This window comes from Thunnus thynnus, chromosome 1, assembly GCF_963924715.1.
Source record: "Thunnus thynnus chromosome 1, fThuThy2.1, whole genome shotgun sequence".
Lineage (NCBI taxonomy): Eukaryota > Metazoa > Chordata > Actinopteri > Scombriformes > Scombridae > Thunnus > Thunnus thynnus.
Window position 1 is genome coordinate 21,160,021 of NC_089517.1, and position 19,494 is coordinate 21,179,514.

The 19,494-nt window shown below is 41.2% G+C and overlaps 2 protein-coding genes across 2 annotated transcripts; one reads left to right on the forward strand and one right to left on the reverse strand.

Annotated features, from left to right (window-relative positions):
* Positions 1-1,072: 1,072 nt before the first annotated feature.
* Positions 1,073-11,837, reverse strand: LOC137183327 (transcriptional repressor CTCF-like). The gene is made up of 13 exons (XM_067590306.1): positions 11,659-11,837; positions 9,412-9,690; positions 9,136-9,318; positions 8,637-9,009; positions 8,329-8,499; positions 7,122-7,255; positions 6,904-7,024; positions 6,665-6,814; positions 6,241-6,401; positions 5,398-5,580; positions 5,143-5,284; positions 3,850-3,996; positions 1,073-2,732 (listed from the first exon to the last, which is right to left on the reverse strand). Exons 2-13 carry the CDS (start codon positions 9,667-9,669, stop codon positions 2,476-2,478), a joined length of 2,280 nt encoding a protein of 759 aa, XP_067446407.1. The 5' UTR covers positions 9,670-9,690; positions 11,659-11,837; the 3' UTR covers positions 1,073-2,475.
* LOC137183318 (mucin-2-like) lies at positions 6,682-19,245 on the forward strand. Its single transcript, XM_067590295.1, has 9 exons — positions 6,682-6,838; positions 14,504-14,669; positions 15,677-15,780; positions 15,924-16,392; positions 16,473-16,565; positions 16,658-16,694; positions 16,962-17,033; positions 17,121-18,476; positions 18,571-19,245. Exons 2-9 carry the CDS (start codon positions 14,571-14,573, stop codon positions 18,864-18,866), a joined length of 2,526 nt encoding a protein of 841 aa, XP_067446396.1. The 5' UTR covers positions 6,682-6,838; positions 14,504-14,570; the 3' UTR covers positions 18,867-19,245.
* Positions 19,246-19,494: the final 249 nt, after the last annotated feature.

Genomic DNA, 19,494 nt, shown 5'->3' on the forward strand with positions numbered 1-19,494 from the left:
AATCAGATTGCCTCTCTCCCCCTTCACATTTGAATATACTGCAACCATGTAATGTTTATTTAGTGATAAAGAACAGCACTGAAAGAATAGAAAACAGAGTTATGAAAAGTGTAACAGACTACCAGTTGAGTTAATTAGCTCCCACAAGCTCCCCTTCACATGACAAGAGTTCATGTGACATGTCACATGCTAATAAGCTGCTCATTATTTTTGCATCATACTATTGCTTGTTGACATCAGCAGGGCTGCAAACTGATGATTATATTCTAGCCCTTTATCAAGTAGTCTGCTGCTTATTTTCTTGATTAGTTGATTAATCACTCTAAAATATCAGAATATTGTTAAAAAAAAAATAATCTCAAATTGACATATTGAAAAGCTTGTTTTGACACAGACCAACAGTCCAAAACCCAAAGATATTTATTTTACTATCATTGAATACTTAAAAACCAGCAAAGATTCACATTTGAAAAGCTGGAACTAGTCTTTTTTTGGCATTTTGCTTAAAAATGACTTAATATTTTATTATTAAATAGTTAGTTTCTGTTAATTCTAGTTATTTGGTATTTATAAATGAAATACAGTATATTACACTATCAACCAATGTGCATCAACAGCAGAGCAATGATCCTGCTGTTAACTGAAAGAAATCCATCATATATGGTGCCTGACATCTATTTTTTTCCACTTTCAGTTCTTATAGTGGAGGCTGTGAGGTTTGATTTGTATTTTGTGTCTATGGAGAGCAGCAAAACAAACAAACATCACAACTCATGGTGATATAGAAGAGATGCATACTGTGATTGCAACAGCTGCATCAGGACCAAACACCCTCCTGTGAAACAATTTAAACTAAAATCAGTTCAAACAGAATGAGAATAAATGGTCTCACAGGCTAAAAATACAACATGTTGTAACATAGTGTGAATAATAGTCAAGACATCCAAATGCATTTATCATCAGCCCTTCATGTCGTGGCTCCGAATTCACTTATCTTTGGGCAAATGCTTCACAGTTCATAAAATCAAAGGCCTGTAGTCACTTAACATAAAAATGAGTGAAGATCTTAATATCAAGTCATCTGTTTAATAAAATATATTTGCAAGCAAAATACACCAGCATTTCTGTGTCAGCATTCAGGAGTTTCTCAGCCAATTTTGATAAAACAATGATAAGCAATCTTTTTTTTTTGTTGTTGTTGCAACTAAAATGCATTAGCTGCCCAACCAAACCAGACTTTAATTTTAAATATTCATGATTAAATTATCCCGTGAGATTACTACAACTGCAGAAACCTTAACCATCAATCTCCAACGTCTACTTTTTTATTGGTTGTACAGTCATACATCTGTTCTCATCTGCCACACAGTTATAAAAATGTCATTCAAGCTGCTACGTAGCATTGCATTGCCAATGGTACAAAAAAGGAAAAAAACAACCCAACGTGGAATGGCTACACAAGGGAGCAAAACAACGTTCTTTCCTTGCACATAATCAATTGACAATGTTTCTTACATATGCATCATCTAGGGGGGGTGTTACAGTAAAAGGAGCATAAAAAAAAGGTAAGCAGTCTAGAAGCATTTAAAAACTAGAATATGCTTAAAAAGGGGATTTACTAACCACAGCAAAGAAACCCAAAACTAAAAATATTAAAAGATTTTTGTGTCTTGGCTGTAATTAATGTCAATATCTTCATCCTCCTCAAAAGTTGCCCATTTGTTTGTCTTTGGACAGAGACATTTTACGGTTTTACGGTGACTCAATTAGACTGTCCATTTTCTTTTCTTTTTTTTTTGCATCTGCTGCTGCTCTATGATCTCAATTTTTCTGGAAAGCAGTTTTTGTCCAAACTGAGATGTAAACAAAGCTCTTCAGTGAGGACATTGTACATTGATTGAAATATAGCGAAAAAAAAAGGGGTAAAGCACCGTCCACAATCTGAGTGCTTTACTATGGACGTACAAGTTTAACCCAATGACAAGATCGATAATTTACTAACAACTATGTAACATAAAAATACACCCAGATGCACACACACACACTCAGTCCAAATTTAGGGAAAAGTAATTTACGACTGTAATAACATTATTTTAAGTGTTGCCAGATAATATTTTGTATCATTAATATTGTGTAGTTGTCGTCTACAGAACGGAGCTACTAAACATTAAAAGGCAACAATGAGAAGGCTAAAGATGCTGCCGTCAATTACAGCCGCTCCAAACTCAGAAATGTACTGAAATTCATTTTGTTTGGAAGGTAAATCCTTGTTAAAAATGTTTTCACTCATCCAAGACTTCATCATCAATACATGATTAAAAAGCAAATCTTAAATTACAACAGTGATGTTTGTTTCTGTGCAGGATGCATGTTTTTTTTGTGGGTGTTTTTTTTTTAAAACCCTAAATGCCAATAATTAAATGAAGATGTGAGCGAGGGTCTGGTGTGTGTTTACAGAGTCGGCCCTCGCGTCCATCACCGGTCCATCATGCTAAGGATCATCTCGGGGGTGAGGTCTCCGTTAGGTGGGGGATCGGACAGCTGCGCCCCCTGTGCCATCTCCTCTCCCTGGGACAACTCCTCCAGCTGGATGGTCGACTTCCCTCCGCCGACCACCACCTCCTCGGCGGACTCATCCTCCTGATCATCTTGATCGGCTCCAACCTCCTTCTTCACGATGATGTCATCCACCTCTCCAGTGGCCTCGTCCTCCACGCGGATGATAGCAGCCGCTGTTGAGAGAGTTTCAGGTCAGTGTCTGGTACCAGAACTTATTGATATACTTTTCCAAATGTTTTAAATGGTTTAAAAAAGGAAACACTGGTGGTTTCACATTCTTGCTAATGTACAGGGTTCATTCGTATTTTGGCTTTGGCGGACTTTAAACCAGTTTCATGACTGAACATTGATGATTGACACATGATTTTTGTGCGTACATAAACAGTCTGTATAATAAATTAGTCACAATAATTCCCCAGTGCCTTTATATAAAGCAGATAGCGTATATCAGTTTTCGATTATCAGTGGTAGTGTAACGTTATCATATGTCATTAAATTAAAGCAAATTACCGTTACAAACTATAAAAACAAGTGCTCAAGGTTTTATTTCACATTTGAATTTTGTCCGATGTCGAGCACAACAGTGGAACAAATCAAAGTGATTATTTTACATAATTTTGCATACATTTGCAATAGGAAGAAAAAGTGCTTGTGCACACGTGCAAGAGACAGAGGAACATTTCATAACACATAACTGGACCCTGAAACCAAGAAATAATCAATAACATGGCTCATCATCACTTAATTGAAGACTCACTTCTTAAACTCTTTCAGTGAGTATCAGACCCGCAACACATTTTGTGGTGAACTCACATGTTCACTGCCTCTCTCATGCTCCAAAATGCTCAATATCTTATATGGCAAATATGGTTTGTGTGTACCCTGCGTTTATGTGTAATGGATGTCAAGACAATGTATAGCTGCATCCTACACCTGTGTTCATAGGTGATTAATGTTGCATGATTAAAAAAACAAAACAGAAAAACACAGGTCCTGTTAAAAACAGGTATCCATCAAACCATTAAAATATTTATGAAATTATTTTCCATTATTCTTCCAAAACCTTTTAAAATTTTCAGCTTTTTCCTTTTCCAGGCCTGGAAAGCACAAATTTCAAATTCCATGACTTTGTTTTTCCTGACCGTCTGAACCTTATTATTCAGTAGTTATCAGAATAATACTCAATTAGCAGCTACTCACTTTGTGTGGCTCACAAACACTGACTAGACTAAAAAGTTTCTGCCACACTTGAATGAAATTTGCTCCAGTGTGCGGAAGTCTGATACTTACTGTCAGGTTTGCTCTTTGGGGGTCGTCCACGTTTCCTCTTGATTGGTGGCTCCACAGGGGCTGGGATGGGGACGACTGGCGGGGCCTGTTCCATCTCAATCTCAGCCAGCAGATCCTCTTCATCTTCTGCCTCGTCCAGGTCACCTTCTACATATTAAAAAAAGGGGAACATTCAGCAGATATGAATTAATTTGACATAATATTACAAACAATAAAAAATGCTTAAAAAAAATAAATTTAAAAAAATGATACCACAGGGGCAGACAAACAAAACAAGCACTCCTGCCTGAAGAGGAAACGCCCCCTCATGTGCAGGGTAATGAGATGCTATACACACACGAAGCCTTTCTCAATACCAAGTACACCAAGTTCAGACTTGCATACTTGTACAAGTACATTACAAATGTCCGAGGACACGGTACGATCATTCTGCAACTGGAACAGCAGCGTACTCGCTGACAGCAGCAGCTCACCTTCAACACAACTACTGACTTTAATGTGACAAAATAATCTCAACTCAAAGCTCCACAAACAGTTTTTGGGTTGCGACTGATGCTTTTACAAAGTTCATAAGAACACAGATGGAGAAAGGCCTGTTGTCTCCCTCTTGTTTTTTTCCTTTTGTTTTTTTTAGTCAAGCCATGTGTTGTGTGTTCAGATGCAACAATTAGTCGATTAATCGATCTGCAGAAAGCGTATGTGTAACTATGACAAGTTTCTGCTTTTCATTGTCATACATGACAGTTAACTGGATATCTTTGAGTTTTGGACTGTTGGTCAGACAAAAAGACATTTTAATAAATCTTCTTGAGCTTTGGGGAACAGATTCTTTTTCACCATTTTCTGACAATTCATAGACTAAACAACTGTGTCTGGCAGATTAATCAAGAAAGAAAATAACTGCTAGTAGCAGCAGCAGCAACTGTGTGCATCCTGGCTTAGAAACACACATACCAATACGTCAACCAAGAAAAAAGAGAAAATAAAAGTGCTCTGCAATGCAAGCTTGGAGTCCTGCCTCGTCCGTTAGTCTGTCTGTCTGTCTGTCTGTGGGTCCCGCCCACACACACACACACACACACACACACACACATTTCTGAACATTTTGAGTACATGAAAATAAACAGATTACACCACTAATCATTTTAACTTTACAACTGTCCTTGGCAATACAACCCATTTTTAAGAAATTGCTTATTCTGATGTCAAATTGATGGTTTAACAACAAAATACTGAATACGAGGCTTGCAATAAAAATATTGCCTGCCAATTTACAAAAAACCAAAACAATACCTGTGTCGTCGTCGTCGTCATCACCGTCCTTCCTGGCCTGCATCTTCCTCTTCCTGCCACGGCGACTCTTTTTGGGTGGAGATCCATTTTCTTCACCAACGTCTTCGCCCGTGCAGTTCTCAGAGTGACGCAGCATGGTGTTCTGTGGAGATATGCAATGATCACAGACAGTAATAAGTTGCAGACAACTATTGTTTTACAGTGTGAAGGAGTCATAAGTTCATGGGCGAGCTAAAACTCAGAGCTCAGTCCTACCCTGCGGGTGAAAGTCTTGCTGCACTTGCTGCAGACGAAGGCAGTGGGCACGAAGTGGGGATCATGGTAGCGCTTGAAGTGCATGTCCAGAAGCTGCTTCTGCCGAAATGTTTTCTCACACTGGCTGCAGGCAAACGGCTTCTCCCCTGTGTGTGTGCGCTTGTGCATTATCATGTGGCGTTCCTGCAAGGTTAACAGGTCAGAGAAAGGACTCATTTAGCATTAAAATAAACATATTCTACATATTCCTCATGACAAACACCTGCGTGGTTCAACAATAAGGTTTGCCCAATTTCCCGGGGCAAATAAAATGCCACAGTGGGCTAGTAAATGTTTATCATTTTTTTACGATATGTTCTCGTTCTCTGGCACACAGTGTAGCCCCCTCCCCTTGCATGTATTGGAGAATATTGGCACATGCAGTTGGCCAATCAAGAATTGAGTAGGCTAGTAGTGTGATGCATTAAACAAACATCCCTCAGGATTATGTGAGCACCGACAAATAGAGGAATCAGTGGAGCAGTAGTTTTCCACTGCCATAAATAATAATGGAACAGAATTGAGAGTTCAGTTAAATAAATGGGATGGGTCAAACCATTTTAGATATGCAAGGATGTTTGTTGCTTTGCATCTTTGACACTCTGTGTCCTTGTTCTGTTTCATTTATTTATAAAAAGGTTAGACATGACAATTAACTTTACTCTTTGTTGTTACTTGATAACCTCTAATAAATAAAACAGTTTGCATCAGGTAGATTTCTGCATCAGTAGATTTCTGACCCTCTTGCTCGACTGGACAAGTGAAAAAACAAACAAAAAACCCCATTAACATTGAACCCTGTACCTGTCTGCAGCAATAGTCACACTGATCGCATTTGAAACGTTTCTCATTCTTGTGGGTCTTCTGGTGTTGGATGAGAGCGTATCGCTCATGAAACACAGCATCACAGTAACGGCATTTCTTTCCTGTTTCGAGAAATGAGTGCTGCTTCCTCAAGTGAACACCTGAAAACAGAAACAAAAAGACATGAAATCAGTTTAAATAAACGCTACACAGGACTGTTTTATGGAGATAAAGATTCTGAAGCCTTCCAGTTTAGTACATACAGATTCTTCCAATTCTGCACACAGTAGGACTATTGTATAATGATTACATTTGCATAGGGCACACCGATAACTAGGACTAACAAGTTTAAGGCAATATTATGAGGTTTACATGATGTGAAATAATTTCTCTTACAAGCATCAAATCACAACACATAACTTACCAAGGTCACTCTTGCGTGCAATGACAGTATCACAGTGTGGGCAGTGGAACTTTGCCACGTTCTCTGTGTGTTTCTGCAGGATGTGCATCTTCATGGTGCCGCTCTGAGTGAAGCGAGCGTGGCAGATGTAGCACTCATACGGCTTCTCACCTGCACCAGAGAGGAGGGTGTTTGGTAAGTGAGGGACTCTTCTCAAACTGGAGAATCTTTCCAACCACTAGAAGCTGCGAGTGTGTTACCTGAATGTGTCCTCATGTGTCTCTTCAGCTTGTAAGTGTCTCTGCTGGCGTAGCTGCAGAGACTGCACTGGAAGGGTCGCTCCCCTGTATGAGAGCGGATGTGCCTTTTCAACTTACTCACCTAGGAAAAGAAAAGAACATTTAAAAAAAAAACTCTCCTAGGCTACAGGGAAGATAATTAGATTAGGGAGATACTAAAGGGAAATGTGATTACTTACCTCCACACTGCAATAGTCGCACATGGAGCACTTGAAGGGCTTCTCGTGTGTGTGTTTGTAGCGACGATGGCGCACCAACTCACCGCTGGTCACGAATGCCATGTCACAATCTGTGCATTTGTGTGGTCGTGTGCCTAAGAAGACAAACAGTAGCATAATTTAAGCAAAACAAAAGCCCAATCTTTCTGGTCTAAGAAAATTCAGGTAAATTCTCCATCTGGCCAGCTCTGATAGAAATGTTTAATTTGTTAATCATTTAAAGCCACTGGAAACCTAAATCCACAACAGCCTTCTAACTATGTAATTTAGGGTCTTGTGTACATAACAGTAAGCATCTAAAAAGTATTGGAAATTAGTTTCAATCCAAATTCAAAATATTGTCATTTAAGTTTTTGTAAACTTTCCTGATATTGGGTCTGAATTGGGCGTGGTTATGCTCGGACATTTATTACAAAAATTACGCGATCAATTCTGTGAACTAATCATAAACGACGTGATGTGCTGCGGTAAGTGTATGGTCTCATCTCCGGTTGCTGTAGTTTCTGTGTTAGTGGTGGCGTTTCTGCATCTCAACCCAGTTGATTTTGTTATATTCTTCATTACTGCGGCTAATTACTTGCTGTACATTTAAACTCACACTAGTTCTACTTAAGCACTCTTAGCTCACTCCTTCATTTAGTGACTTTCTCGCTGATCCCACAGTTGTTTACATGCTTTTCAGATCAGCTGGTTACTTTAGCTTAGCAGTTAGCGATGGCTTCCCTCTCCCTCTCCTGTTCTCGCTTATTCAGTGTGTCTTATGTTTAGCTATACCTCTGCCTCCTTTAGTGATAATGGTTCATGTAATAAATAGTTTATTTACTGCGTTGGAGGCAAGGCTCCAAACCATGGAAACCCAGTCGTTAGCTACTGTAGTTAGCCAGCCCCCAGTAGCCAGTGCGGGTGTCAATCAAAACGTGTTCTGCCACGTCTACAGTCTTGAGAAATGGTCTAAACATCAAAATTAGCTGTTTTTTTAAAACTAGGTTTTCTAATAGTTATGAACGTTTATTTTCACTCAGATTTTTGTGGATGCTTAATGAGACACTCAGCTTTGATGTCCAATATGCATTTTTACTATTTCACGCCAAATTTCAAGAAGCTTTTAATGATCAAAAATGTTTCCATTATCAGCACATTGATGTCTACATATGAACTATTTAAATACCTGTATGTGTGTTGAGGTGGTTTCTCAGCAGTGTGACTGTTCTAAAGGCCCGTCCACACAGGTGGCATTTATGCGGTCTCTCGTCTGTGTGGCTCTTCATGTGTCGGTCCAGGTTGGAGCGACGTGGACAGGTGTAGCTACACAGCTCACACTGGAAAGTCTTCTTAACACCTGCACGCACAAAGTAGAGATAATGGTTTAATATAAAAACACCATAAACAAGCCCATTTTAGGATCATAAAGAGAAAGTTCATAAGGCCAGTCAACATGTTTCGATATAGTACATCAAGAAAGTGTTTAGGTCAAACCTTTTTTCTTGATCTTGGTGGGTTTAGGTGGCTTCATGTTGCCCACAACCTTCTCAGCATTCACCTCGGACAGCAGCCCCTCCTGTTGCTCTTCTTCAAAGTCGTACACAGAAACATCCATGTCACGATCGCCCTCTGCATAGCGCAGGCGGCTCTTCTTTCCTTTCTTTCCTTTACGGATAGCGGTAATGGGCTGGTAGTCTGAGTCCTTGTGCCAATCAGGGTCTTCTTGCTGGGGCTCAGAGGGTTCCTGTTCTGCTGCTTCCTCTTCCTCCTCCCCCTCTCCCCTTGTCCCTTGAAGCTCGTCATGGGCTGCCTGGAGCTCCTCCTGCTCCACGGTCTCCACTTCTCCATTGGCACCTACTTTCACCACCTAAAAGAAAAGATTTTTGTTGACCAGACTCTTTTCATCGTCAGAGTTCACATGTTTCACATCTTAAGGGGACATAATTCAAAAAGGACTGATTTTGTTTCACAGTAGTCCACAATCATGTCTCACCTGGAAGCCCTCAGGCAAGGGAAGAGTGTGACAGATAACCGGATCTGCTTCCTTGTTAGCTGCTGAAGCATCAACGTAGGTGGCCTGGAACCCCTCTACAGTCGCTGTTGTGACCGGTACCTGCACCAGCTGAAGCTGACCAAGACCTAAAGCAGCACCTGCCTGCTCCTCCATATTCACCACCTACACAGAAGAATTAATTGTCAAAAAAAATGTTTTACATCATAGAAAATTACTGACAACCCATCATTAGCTTAAACCATGACCCACACCTACCTGGAGGGTGATGATCTGACCCTCCTCTCCACCAGTAACGGTCACTGTGCCGCCTCCCTCCAGCACCTCAGTCTTCATTTGCAGCAGAGTCGGATCGAGAGCGTCCATCACCATCATCTCCATGTTACCAGCCACCTCTCCTTGTGGAGCTATGGCTGCTCCTTGGATCAACGCCTCTCCGCCCTCTGGCAGGACCTTCCCTTCAGGAGCCAGGGCAGCAGCCTGAGCGGTCTCCATGGAAACAACCTCGCCCTCCATGGCAACGGGCCGACCAACACTCTTAAATAGAGGAGACAAAAATTTGACAAAAGTGAGCATCTGTGAATGTGGTTTTAATAATAAATGTTCATGGCGGGAAAATGTTTTAACTGTCATTCATGGTTCCAAAATGACTATCGTGGGACATATCTGCTAACCAGACTCAGAATCATGATTCCAATCTCTTCTTGAACAATGTTTTAAACTGTGACAACATTTGGGTACAAATGAACCATGTAATATTGACAAACTACATTTCAGTTTATAAAAATCAAATGCAAACACTCAGTTTTACTTTCATTTAAAGTAAGTTGTGTGCTGGAACAAACAGAGGGGGGAGCTATCACTCATAAATCTAAAAGGTTTTGAGGGGATATTATATAGCAGCTACTGGTGTTCACAGTTACAGTCCTCTCGTTTGGATATTACACCACTTAAATGTTCACTCTAGCAATGTATTAATGCTGTAATGTTAAAAATAATAGTTATCATCTCTAACTTAATTACAATTGATGAGATGCAGGTAACATTATACCAGTTGAACAAACAAAAAGCTTCTAAATGTCCAATAATCACAAAAATTCTGTATTCCTCACATTTCTCCAGTGGTATTGAGCCCTTGTTAGCAGAGTTTTTGAGATATCCTCCACTGAACCATCAGCCAGACATACCAGTAACAACTGAGGTGAATTGATTTTAGCTCGTGGTGCTCAGAAGTACTGAAAACAGGGCTGACGTTTGACCACCAACTCGAAACCAAAAGTGTCTTCATAGAGACATCACGAACAATTCACAGGCCCCAGTGAACAATTTTTCTGAGAAAAGGTTAAAATAGTAAAATACTGCCCACAGTGAGATCTGGGACATTTACTGCTTACTTTTAATAAGCTCAATGCTGTGAGCTCCACAAATAAAACCACATTTACCACCATTGGTTAGTAGCGTTAGCAGTGGGGAAACTCAGTAACTGTAGTGTAGTTAGTCTACATTAGGGGCAGTTGTTTTTTGTCTTTTAGATGAACTGACCCTCTAATAGATCATTGAAGGATCATCAATGACTTTGTTTACTGACTATTCAACTTTCTGCACTGTGTTTCCTTATTTAACGTGTAAGTTAACAGTCCAACTACAAGAGCTGGGCTGTCATTTTTAAAAAAAAAAATTACTTAACTAAATATGTGGAAAACCAGAAGTTCAAAACAGGTTATACAGACTCAGAGTTAAATATATATAATGAAGATAACGTTACAGGCTTCTGGGTTGAGTTTTATAGAAACTAGGACAGAGTTTTGTGCATATAAGAGTCAGTTAAAGCGGTGAGTTACAGGAACTTAGTGCAAAACTCAAGTCAACAATATGTTATGAGGAAACACAACGTCTGTTAGTCTGTTGTGCAAGACTGCATTATAGAAACTGTCCAACAGCGAGGTAAACTGGGTGAAAACTCGTGTGCTAAGCTGTGCTGATTAGACGATTGATTGTGTGCATCTGTTGATAAGTCGATCAATCAATCAATCAGCGCTACAAAGTCGCTCTTTCGCCTTTGTTAGAAACGTTTCTATTGTAGCGAGCAGCCCGTAGCGATCAGTTATTAGTGTATCATTGATCAAATGGTAATAAAAACTACTTTAACATCAACTCGTGTTAGTTGTTGAACTGGGAGGCGCGAGTACGTCTGAAAACAGGAAACAAAGGGCACGAGAAGATGGACGTCAGGCCTGAACAAACTTAAAACAGAAATGCTGATAAGCGCAACCATCCCGGTGCAATCAGCCCCAAAAATATCAGCCAAAAACCACGAAAACACTCGACTGAGAGCGGCAGTTGCAGTTTAGAGACGGATTTAGTGAATTTTGGATAACGATAGAGGGAGACAAACACCCCCCGCCAGCCGCCTGGCCGGTAAGCCCGACCGTGACACCTAGAGGCCGGCGACGGCTCCTACAAAAACGTTTCCGTGTTTGGGGCCAAAGTAGCCGCTTTACTCACCGCCGAGTGCTTCTTTTCCTCCTGTTGTGTTCACCCAAAAGCTGCGACGGCGGCTGCAGCTCCTTTCAGTCCCGCTGAGGACGTCTGTACGTGCTATGTGGGTCGGGCTAATAATTTTCCCCCGCTTTGCTCCAGGAGAGTGGGCCCAACACAAAATGGAGGCCCTTAAGAGGCAACTGAGCATGCGCACACACAGCACCCGAGGGAGTAAAGGGGCGTGGTCGAGCTGTGACTGTGGGTGGTGGGCGCCAGATTTGAATCCAGACGTGGGCGTGGCGACTGCAGAGAGGATTGTATCGATTAGTGGTAAATGGGGATTATTGACTGGTTTTCTGATGACAAGTGTGAATTACTTTTGCCTGAGAGCGATTTACAGACTTCAAACATCTTCCTGAACAGTCAAACTCCAGTTTACGAGTAACATTTTGTGAATTAAAGCAATTCATAAAATCATCACAAGAGGGCAGTGTGATAGTGGGCCTCTCATCCAGAACCATGTTCAAATCACCACCTATTAATACATTTTCTGTAGCATATCTTTCTTTGAGCTGCAAAACCGTTTCTTTGACATCAACAAGAATTTATATTTTGCATTGTGTTGCAGTAACCATAAATATTTCCCAGAACTAGTGAGGTTGCGATTGTATGTCTTTTTCATAAGGATTTGACACATATATTGTGTGTTGCATATCATCGCTCTCTCTCTTCCCTCACTTACTGTAATCTCTGTATGCTATCTAATAAAGGCAAAAGAAACTAACAGCAAAACACATTCAGTTAGAAATATACAACATATTAACACAAAACTGATATTAATGAAAGTCTAAAAACTCTGAAGATCCCGTAATAAAGCAGGACCCATCTTATGGCCCTTAGCATGTCGGTTGATATCAGTTTTTATTGTTACATATTCCCAAAAAGATTTTCAGATAAATCAGAAATAAATGAGTTGAAACACACCAAGTCTTGAGTTTGTGGGGTCTCTGCAGTTCTGGAGACTCGGAGCTGTTGTCTTCTTTGTTTTGCCAGGTTGGCAATTCAGCTTTCAATATTACATGTCATATATTATGTGTAGTATATTAAACCATAAAATCAGTATTTTCCTTATGATTTTTAAGAGTTACTAGCTCCAACATTGACAAAGTATTAATGACTGTATTATTTGCCTTCTGCTAGGAAACAGTACAACCAGCTGCAACATCACTGGAATATATGGTATTATTGCAGTTTGCATTAAATCTCTATCGTAGTCATGCAGTGAGTAATCTGATTTGTGGTCATTTTCAGGTTGATAAAAGATAAACGTCAGGATGTCAATCTGATCAGGAATGGTGTTGGAATATTTAAGTAAGAAAATCAGAAAATGATCCTCTTGTTCATCAGTTATCGACATCTGTAAATCCTCACATCATGTGTGGTGCAGCAGTTTTAGAGAATCAGAATTTTGAACCGTCAGTCATTTGCGATATCTACACATTATTTTCGTTGTGCCAGTGTAACTGTTATATCCTTATTTCCACTGATGTTATATCTACATTTGAATTCATGAAACACAACGCTGTCTGTCCCACACACCTGCGTCCAGGCTGCTGTTGCATCTTTCTAAGGCTCAGAAGGCTTCATAGTTTGATGAAAGCAGCATTTACTGGTCATAATCTCGTGTCTCATATTTAAAAGAAGTCATAGTGTTTGAAGAGTTATACTACCTCATTTTGCTAATTTATAGTTGTCTCCTTTTGGTGTAAAATAACAACTTGCTGCAGAGAAAATAGATCTTTTTCTTCTTGCCTCTGTCCTGACAGAGTAAGCCCTCCATATTTCATTTAAAAGAGGAGTCTCCCCAACATATTAACAAAAATTCACAGTGCTACATATGCCTGTTACAATAACCTAGGTCTATAACAACTGCAGAATCACGCTGAAATAGCTGATGTCATATATTGAAAAAGCTGACATGGATTCATCAATGGAAAACAGGTTAGTTCTGGTTTGTTATGTTGTGTTGAGAATAGAAGGAAACTTTTAGAAAAGTAGAAAAAAAGAAAGACTGGGTTTGACTACTATTGCAGTAAATCAATGTTGAAATGCTATCAAATAATTCTTTAATCTAACAATAATACCAATGTAAATTATACATTTATATTAAAGTGTTTCAAATCACAAATCGTGCTGCTTGGTTTGAATATTTAAATATCAAATATTCAGGCAACACAATTCTCATGAAACTTGCCACATAGGCCCTCAGGGGAATTAGGAATATAATTACTAATAGACTAGTGCTTGTAGGTGTCTGTCTGTGTCCTATTTTATGGCTTCTGAGCAAGATTACAGCTCATTATCAAGGTTTCTAATGATACTCTTTTTCTCCTGGTATTGGTGTGAATGAAAAGCGAGATATCTGTCTTTGAAATAAAAGACAACACAATTTTATGCAGGCTATTGGGCACTTTTTTAGTGACAGAAGAATCTATCAGGTCAGTCTTTCACTTACAGTATTTCAGAACATTTTTTACCGCATATAAAATAAATTATTAATTTGTTACATAACCAACAGAACATTTTGTTCAATTCAGTTATTTCTATTGCAGTATATTCATGTATATTTTATATATATATATGTGTCACTGCCTATATTTGCAGGATGAAACAAATGTCAGTGTGGCCACTTTATTCTTCTCTCCCTGCCTCTTCTTATTTTATCAACATCTTTTTCTCATGGTTTTCCTCTCGGAGGGGAGGAGGGCAGAGAAAGGCGAGGTTCTGTTGTCAAATCTGTCAGTCTAGCCAGCCTGGCCCCTCCCACCTCAGCGGAGGCATTACATACTGCTGGTGCTTGTGCTCTTAGCAACGGTGCCTCAGCAACAGAGCCAAGGCAACAGAGCTCCACGGCAACAGCGTGCCGTGTCTCCCCAATGGAGCTGCCATTGGGCGGACCAGCGCTCAGGCACTACACCCAGAGCAGACCGAGACCACACCGACAAAAACTGAACTATCGTCCCAGTAGACCGCAGGTACTGTGATGGAGGAGAAGAGAGGTTTTTAAAAAATGGAGAGTGAGGGAAAGGTGGCGTGTGTGTGTGTGTGTGTGGAGAGAAAATGGAAGGGAGGGAGAGATGTAATAGGGTACAGAGGGGAGAGGCAGGGGGAAGGGAAGGATGGAGGGGGAGTGCTGTAAAAGATGCCTGGTCCCTGCTTGAATAAGGCAGTGCCATTGTACCGGTCACCAGCTGTTTGAAGAACCCATAATTGGCTTTTTTCTGTGCATAAGAGCTTGACGGCTATGTGTGAGTGCGGGTGGTAGTTTGGTCTGAATGTCTTTTCTTGCTCTGACTGAAAAAAGCAAGTGGCGTTGTATTCTGTCACAGGATTCTATATCAAAATGTAGAGTGTGTGTGTGTGTGTGTGTGTGTGTGTGTGTGTGTGTGTATGTGTGTATGTGTGTGTGTGTGTGTGTGAGATCATCTCCATTTTCCGATGAGCTGATCATGTTGTCACAGAGCTATCTGGCTGTAGACATATAGTCACTCCCTTGGAGTCTGTGGCCAGTGAGACAAAATTCAACCAATTCCCCTGACAGGATATCATGTAACGGTGACTTCTGCTAAATTTGTGTTCTGCAGTCAACTTCTTGGCTTTTATTGCTACTTGTGGGCTCAGATGTTAATATAATCAGGGTGATTCAACACTGTATAGCTGCAATTTTGATATCACATTACCCACGTTGGCAAAATGAGTTATCGTGCTCTCATTCCTCATGTAAAATCCTGTGACGCCCCCCCATTGTACGTTACTGAGCAACTGACTCCCAGGAGGCTGGTTTGTAGCATGACTGGATGAGAGATTCACACTAAAATACACCTATAGAGGCAGAAAAATCACTAGTGCAAAAGTGTGTGGGTTTTTTTTATAGCTGAGGGTTATGTAATGTAAAGTTACATATGATGCAAGTAGCTCTTCATCATCTTCGATATAAAATGTCCCTGTGTTTGTGTTTTCTGTGTATGTGTGTGGTAATTAGGAGACAATAATTGAGAGTGAAAATGAAGTCCTTGAGCTCATGGGGCGAGTGGATGAAGGAGTTGAAGAGTTCTTTACTAAGAGAGTACTTCCTGCTGATACACTGTGAGTATCACCATGCAGCTGCCAAATTAACCTCTTTATAGTTCCTTGATATTTAGCTAATACAGATACTAACAACACAGTTTTAACAAAGTTAGACTATAATTCACATAGAGTATTGATTTGATATATGATTCTTGATATAGGAAAAAGCAAGATGAGGAATCTATCACAGTGCACGAAGTGGCTCCTGCCAGCTCTGCCCCTTGTCCGCCCCCAACAAAAACCCTCAGGAGGAAGCTCGGTGATTTCTTTACACTCAGAAAGAGGCGAGGTCTGAAATCAGAGACGAGCCATGAGGGGCGACCCAAAAAGGCCTCCATTGCCGATCTCATTCGCCCTCTCAGGGAGGTCGCCAGAGCCGAGAAAGAAAAAGATAAAGAGAGAGTCAAGGAACATGATAAGGAGAACGAAAAGGAGAAAGTGAAAGAACATCCCGGCGCTGTCACTGGAGAATCAGCTGTTCAGGAGACACCTGTTTCTGGTGCTCCGCCGCTGAGGGGTGAAGCGGTGCCTCCCCGCCGGGCTCTCAGAGAGGGGAAGTCCCAGTCTCTTATTCTGCTGTCTGGATCAGCAGCAGCAGCGGGGTCTACTAATGCCAGAAACACTGCAAAGGTGAGTGTTACAGCAGTTAAAAATACATTTAGATTAGTGGATTTAAGTTTTGAAAATCACTCTGCTGTTGCTGATTTCAGAAACAATTCGAAGGCCAACATAGCTTTGAACAGAAACTCCATCTCATGCTTCAACGTATTGGAGTTTCCAAAGCCCAGCCAGGAGAGACACAGGTGTGTGACCGTGTATGTCTGAATTTAGATATGTATTTAATATCCATATAGCAGACATTAAAAAGATCTAAATACCTCTCTAATCCTTGTAGAATCAGGAGGGAGAGATGAAAAAGGCAGAATCTGAAGGTACGTCCTATTATCTGTTTGATGTTAAATATGATTAAACTCTCCTCTGCTCCAGCTTAATGATAATGAGGTGATAGCAAAATGAGTCTCAGAAGTTAAGGGATTTATCTCAAAAGGAGAGACTTTTTGACATGGATCAGTTTTCCATTAAAAGACGTAATATCTCAGACACTGGACTGTTCAGACAAGTATTTTCTCCACTATGGGGACTTTATAGAGACTTAATTCTTCTGGTAAAATATGATCTAAATGATCTTTGTGCCTCAGGTACTATCATTGACAGTAAACCTGAACCACCCCCAACTTTCACAAAACCCAGAACGATGTCAGCGTCATCAGGTAAAACACACAACACAAAAACACTGATTCACTCTCTCGTATGTATATGATAATCTAAATAACATGCACATTCACTCTTTTCTTTAGATACAAGGCATCAAATTCGACCAAGTGTGTCAGCACACGAGTCAGCCGGGAAACCTGCTTTGCTTCCAAAGCCAGTTATAAAGCCAGGTCCGCCCCCTACAACATCTGGCCGCAACACACCTGAGAACGAGCTAGCCCAAATACAAGAGGGGGAGACGAACACGCCCACTAAACTCAGTCCGACTGCAGCTCCGTCTGCCCTCAGTGCTACCACTACTCCCACTGTACCGACAATCTCAGACTCAGTCCCTGACTCAACTAATGTTACTACTTCCCCTTCAAGTACTGTAACTCCCTCTGACACAGATATATGCACTGACTCTGTTGACGCTACTGCAGCAGCTACAACACCCACGAATGTTACAGAGCTTGACAGCAAAGCTTCCGTCTCCGAAGCTAGTGCTACTACCGCCGAACTACCCACCCCGACCTTCCTGACAACCCTGACAAGCACCACCACACCCACAGAGCCCCCTGCCCCTGTCTCAGTTACTTCCACTCTCTCTGAGTCCATTACTCCGAGTCTCTCTGTCACTTCCAGCTCAACAACAACAATAACTTCCATTACCACCTCGGAAGCTGTTTCTGCTCCCAGCAATGAAAGCTCGGTTTCCACAATGTCAACAAATCTGTCAACTAAATTGACTTTGCCAGAGTCAAATGGTTTTCTCTCAGTTGGTAGTGGTGCAGCTATTTCTGTCATCACCACTGTAGGCACCAGCGTGTCCGATACACCATCAGACTTCTCTACCAGTTCAGTTACTGTAGCTAGTGATGATTTCACTTCAGTCTCTGCCACCTCCACTATCTCTGTAACTTCAGTTTCGTCAGTTACTAAAACTACATCCCTGCCTCCTAACTCAAGTGATACCATTACAACTCCAGTTTCACCTGACACCCCTGTTACCAGTTCCTCCACCATTGTTTCTCCTGCCCTTCCTTCCACTAGCGCCACCTCTTCCACCACCGCTACCAGCCCAACATCCACCGACTGCATGAACTCTACTTCCACCATTACTCACCCAGCCATCCCTAGCCCTGCTGACATCTCCGTCCCCTCCACTTCTTCCAGTGAAACAAACCCCACAGATACCACCACCACCACCAACGCCAGTTTAACAACAGCAGCTGCAGTTAGCTCCCCACTCATGACTGACTCAGACCTGCCTGACCCTAACAACGACAGCGCTACCCTCACACCAACTATCTCTAGCCTCCCTGCTACTGATAACTCAAGTGCTACTTCTCACCATTTGACCAGTGCAGCGCCCTCTAATGATAGTCCAGGCCAAGATAATGATTTACAGACACATCCTGAAGAAAGATCCAGTCTGGAGCCTGCAGTAAAGGGTACAGGTAAGTTTATGTAATGTATGATTGTGTGAGTGCGCTTCTCTGCTTTTACATGTCCATACAGTAGATCTACGTATGTGTTTCCCTCTCCCAACAGCAGATGAGGAGCTTGAGGTGGTTCAAAAGAGCAAGCAAACTGAGAAAAATGAAAGCAAGACAGTCATCGACGGTGAGAAGGAGAGTGAGAATTATAACGAGAAACCAGCTGAAGTCAACAGCGAAGTGACAAAGAAAGTAGTGCAGGAAGAAAGCGTGAAACCTGAAGAAGTCACAGTGACAACAGAAGTGGGGACGGCTCAACCTGCATCAGGGAAGGAGGGTTTACTGTTTAGCAACGAGGAAGCGATAAAGGGTCAGAATCAAGAAGAAACTAAGGCAGTGGACGAGAAGTAATTCAGAAATCAAGAAATTGCTAAATATGGGACCAACTACTGTGACGGGGGCAGGAGAGGCCACAGTAAAGGGTAAAAGGGGCGGAGGGTGGGGAGGGCAAGGGGAGGGGGGGGACGATCCATGGCACTTCCTACAGGGACCACCACATTACAGCAGCACACCACAAAGGGTGGGCCACTGGACCAAAGAACTGAGATCCCCTTGGTGTGATGTAATCAACAAATCCAGCAGTGTCTTTGTCCTTTTTTAACTTCTGTTTGAATTTTGCATTGCACGTATGATTATGTACCATAAGACAACTACTGTGGTAAAATACACCATGTTTACAATAGATGGATAAGAGACATAGTTATGACTATTAAATGGAATATTGAATTGACTCAGTCGTTCCCTCAGCGTCTTTATCAGCAAATACATTACTCATAACAAATACATTTGTTTTGACAAGAAAATGTCACATCAAGGTTCTCCACATCCCATGGTCATGGTTGTCATGGAGATAGCTCAGGTGTCATTATGTGACATTAGTATGAAACTTCATTCATGCGTTAACAGGTGGTCATATTAGGGAGTGTGGAGGAAGCCCTGTCCCTGTTAAAAATGGTCTTAATTGGCACATTTGAATGGC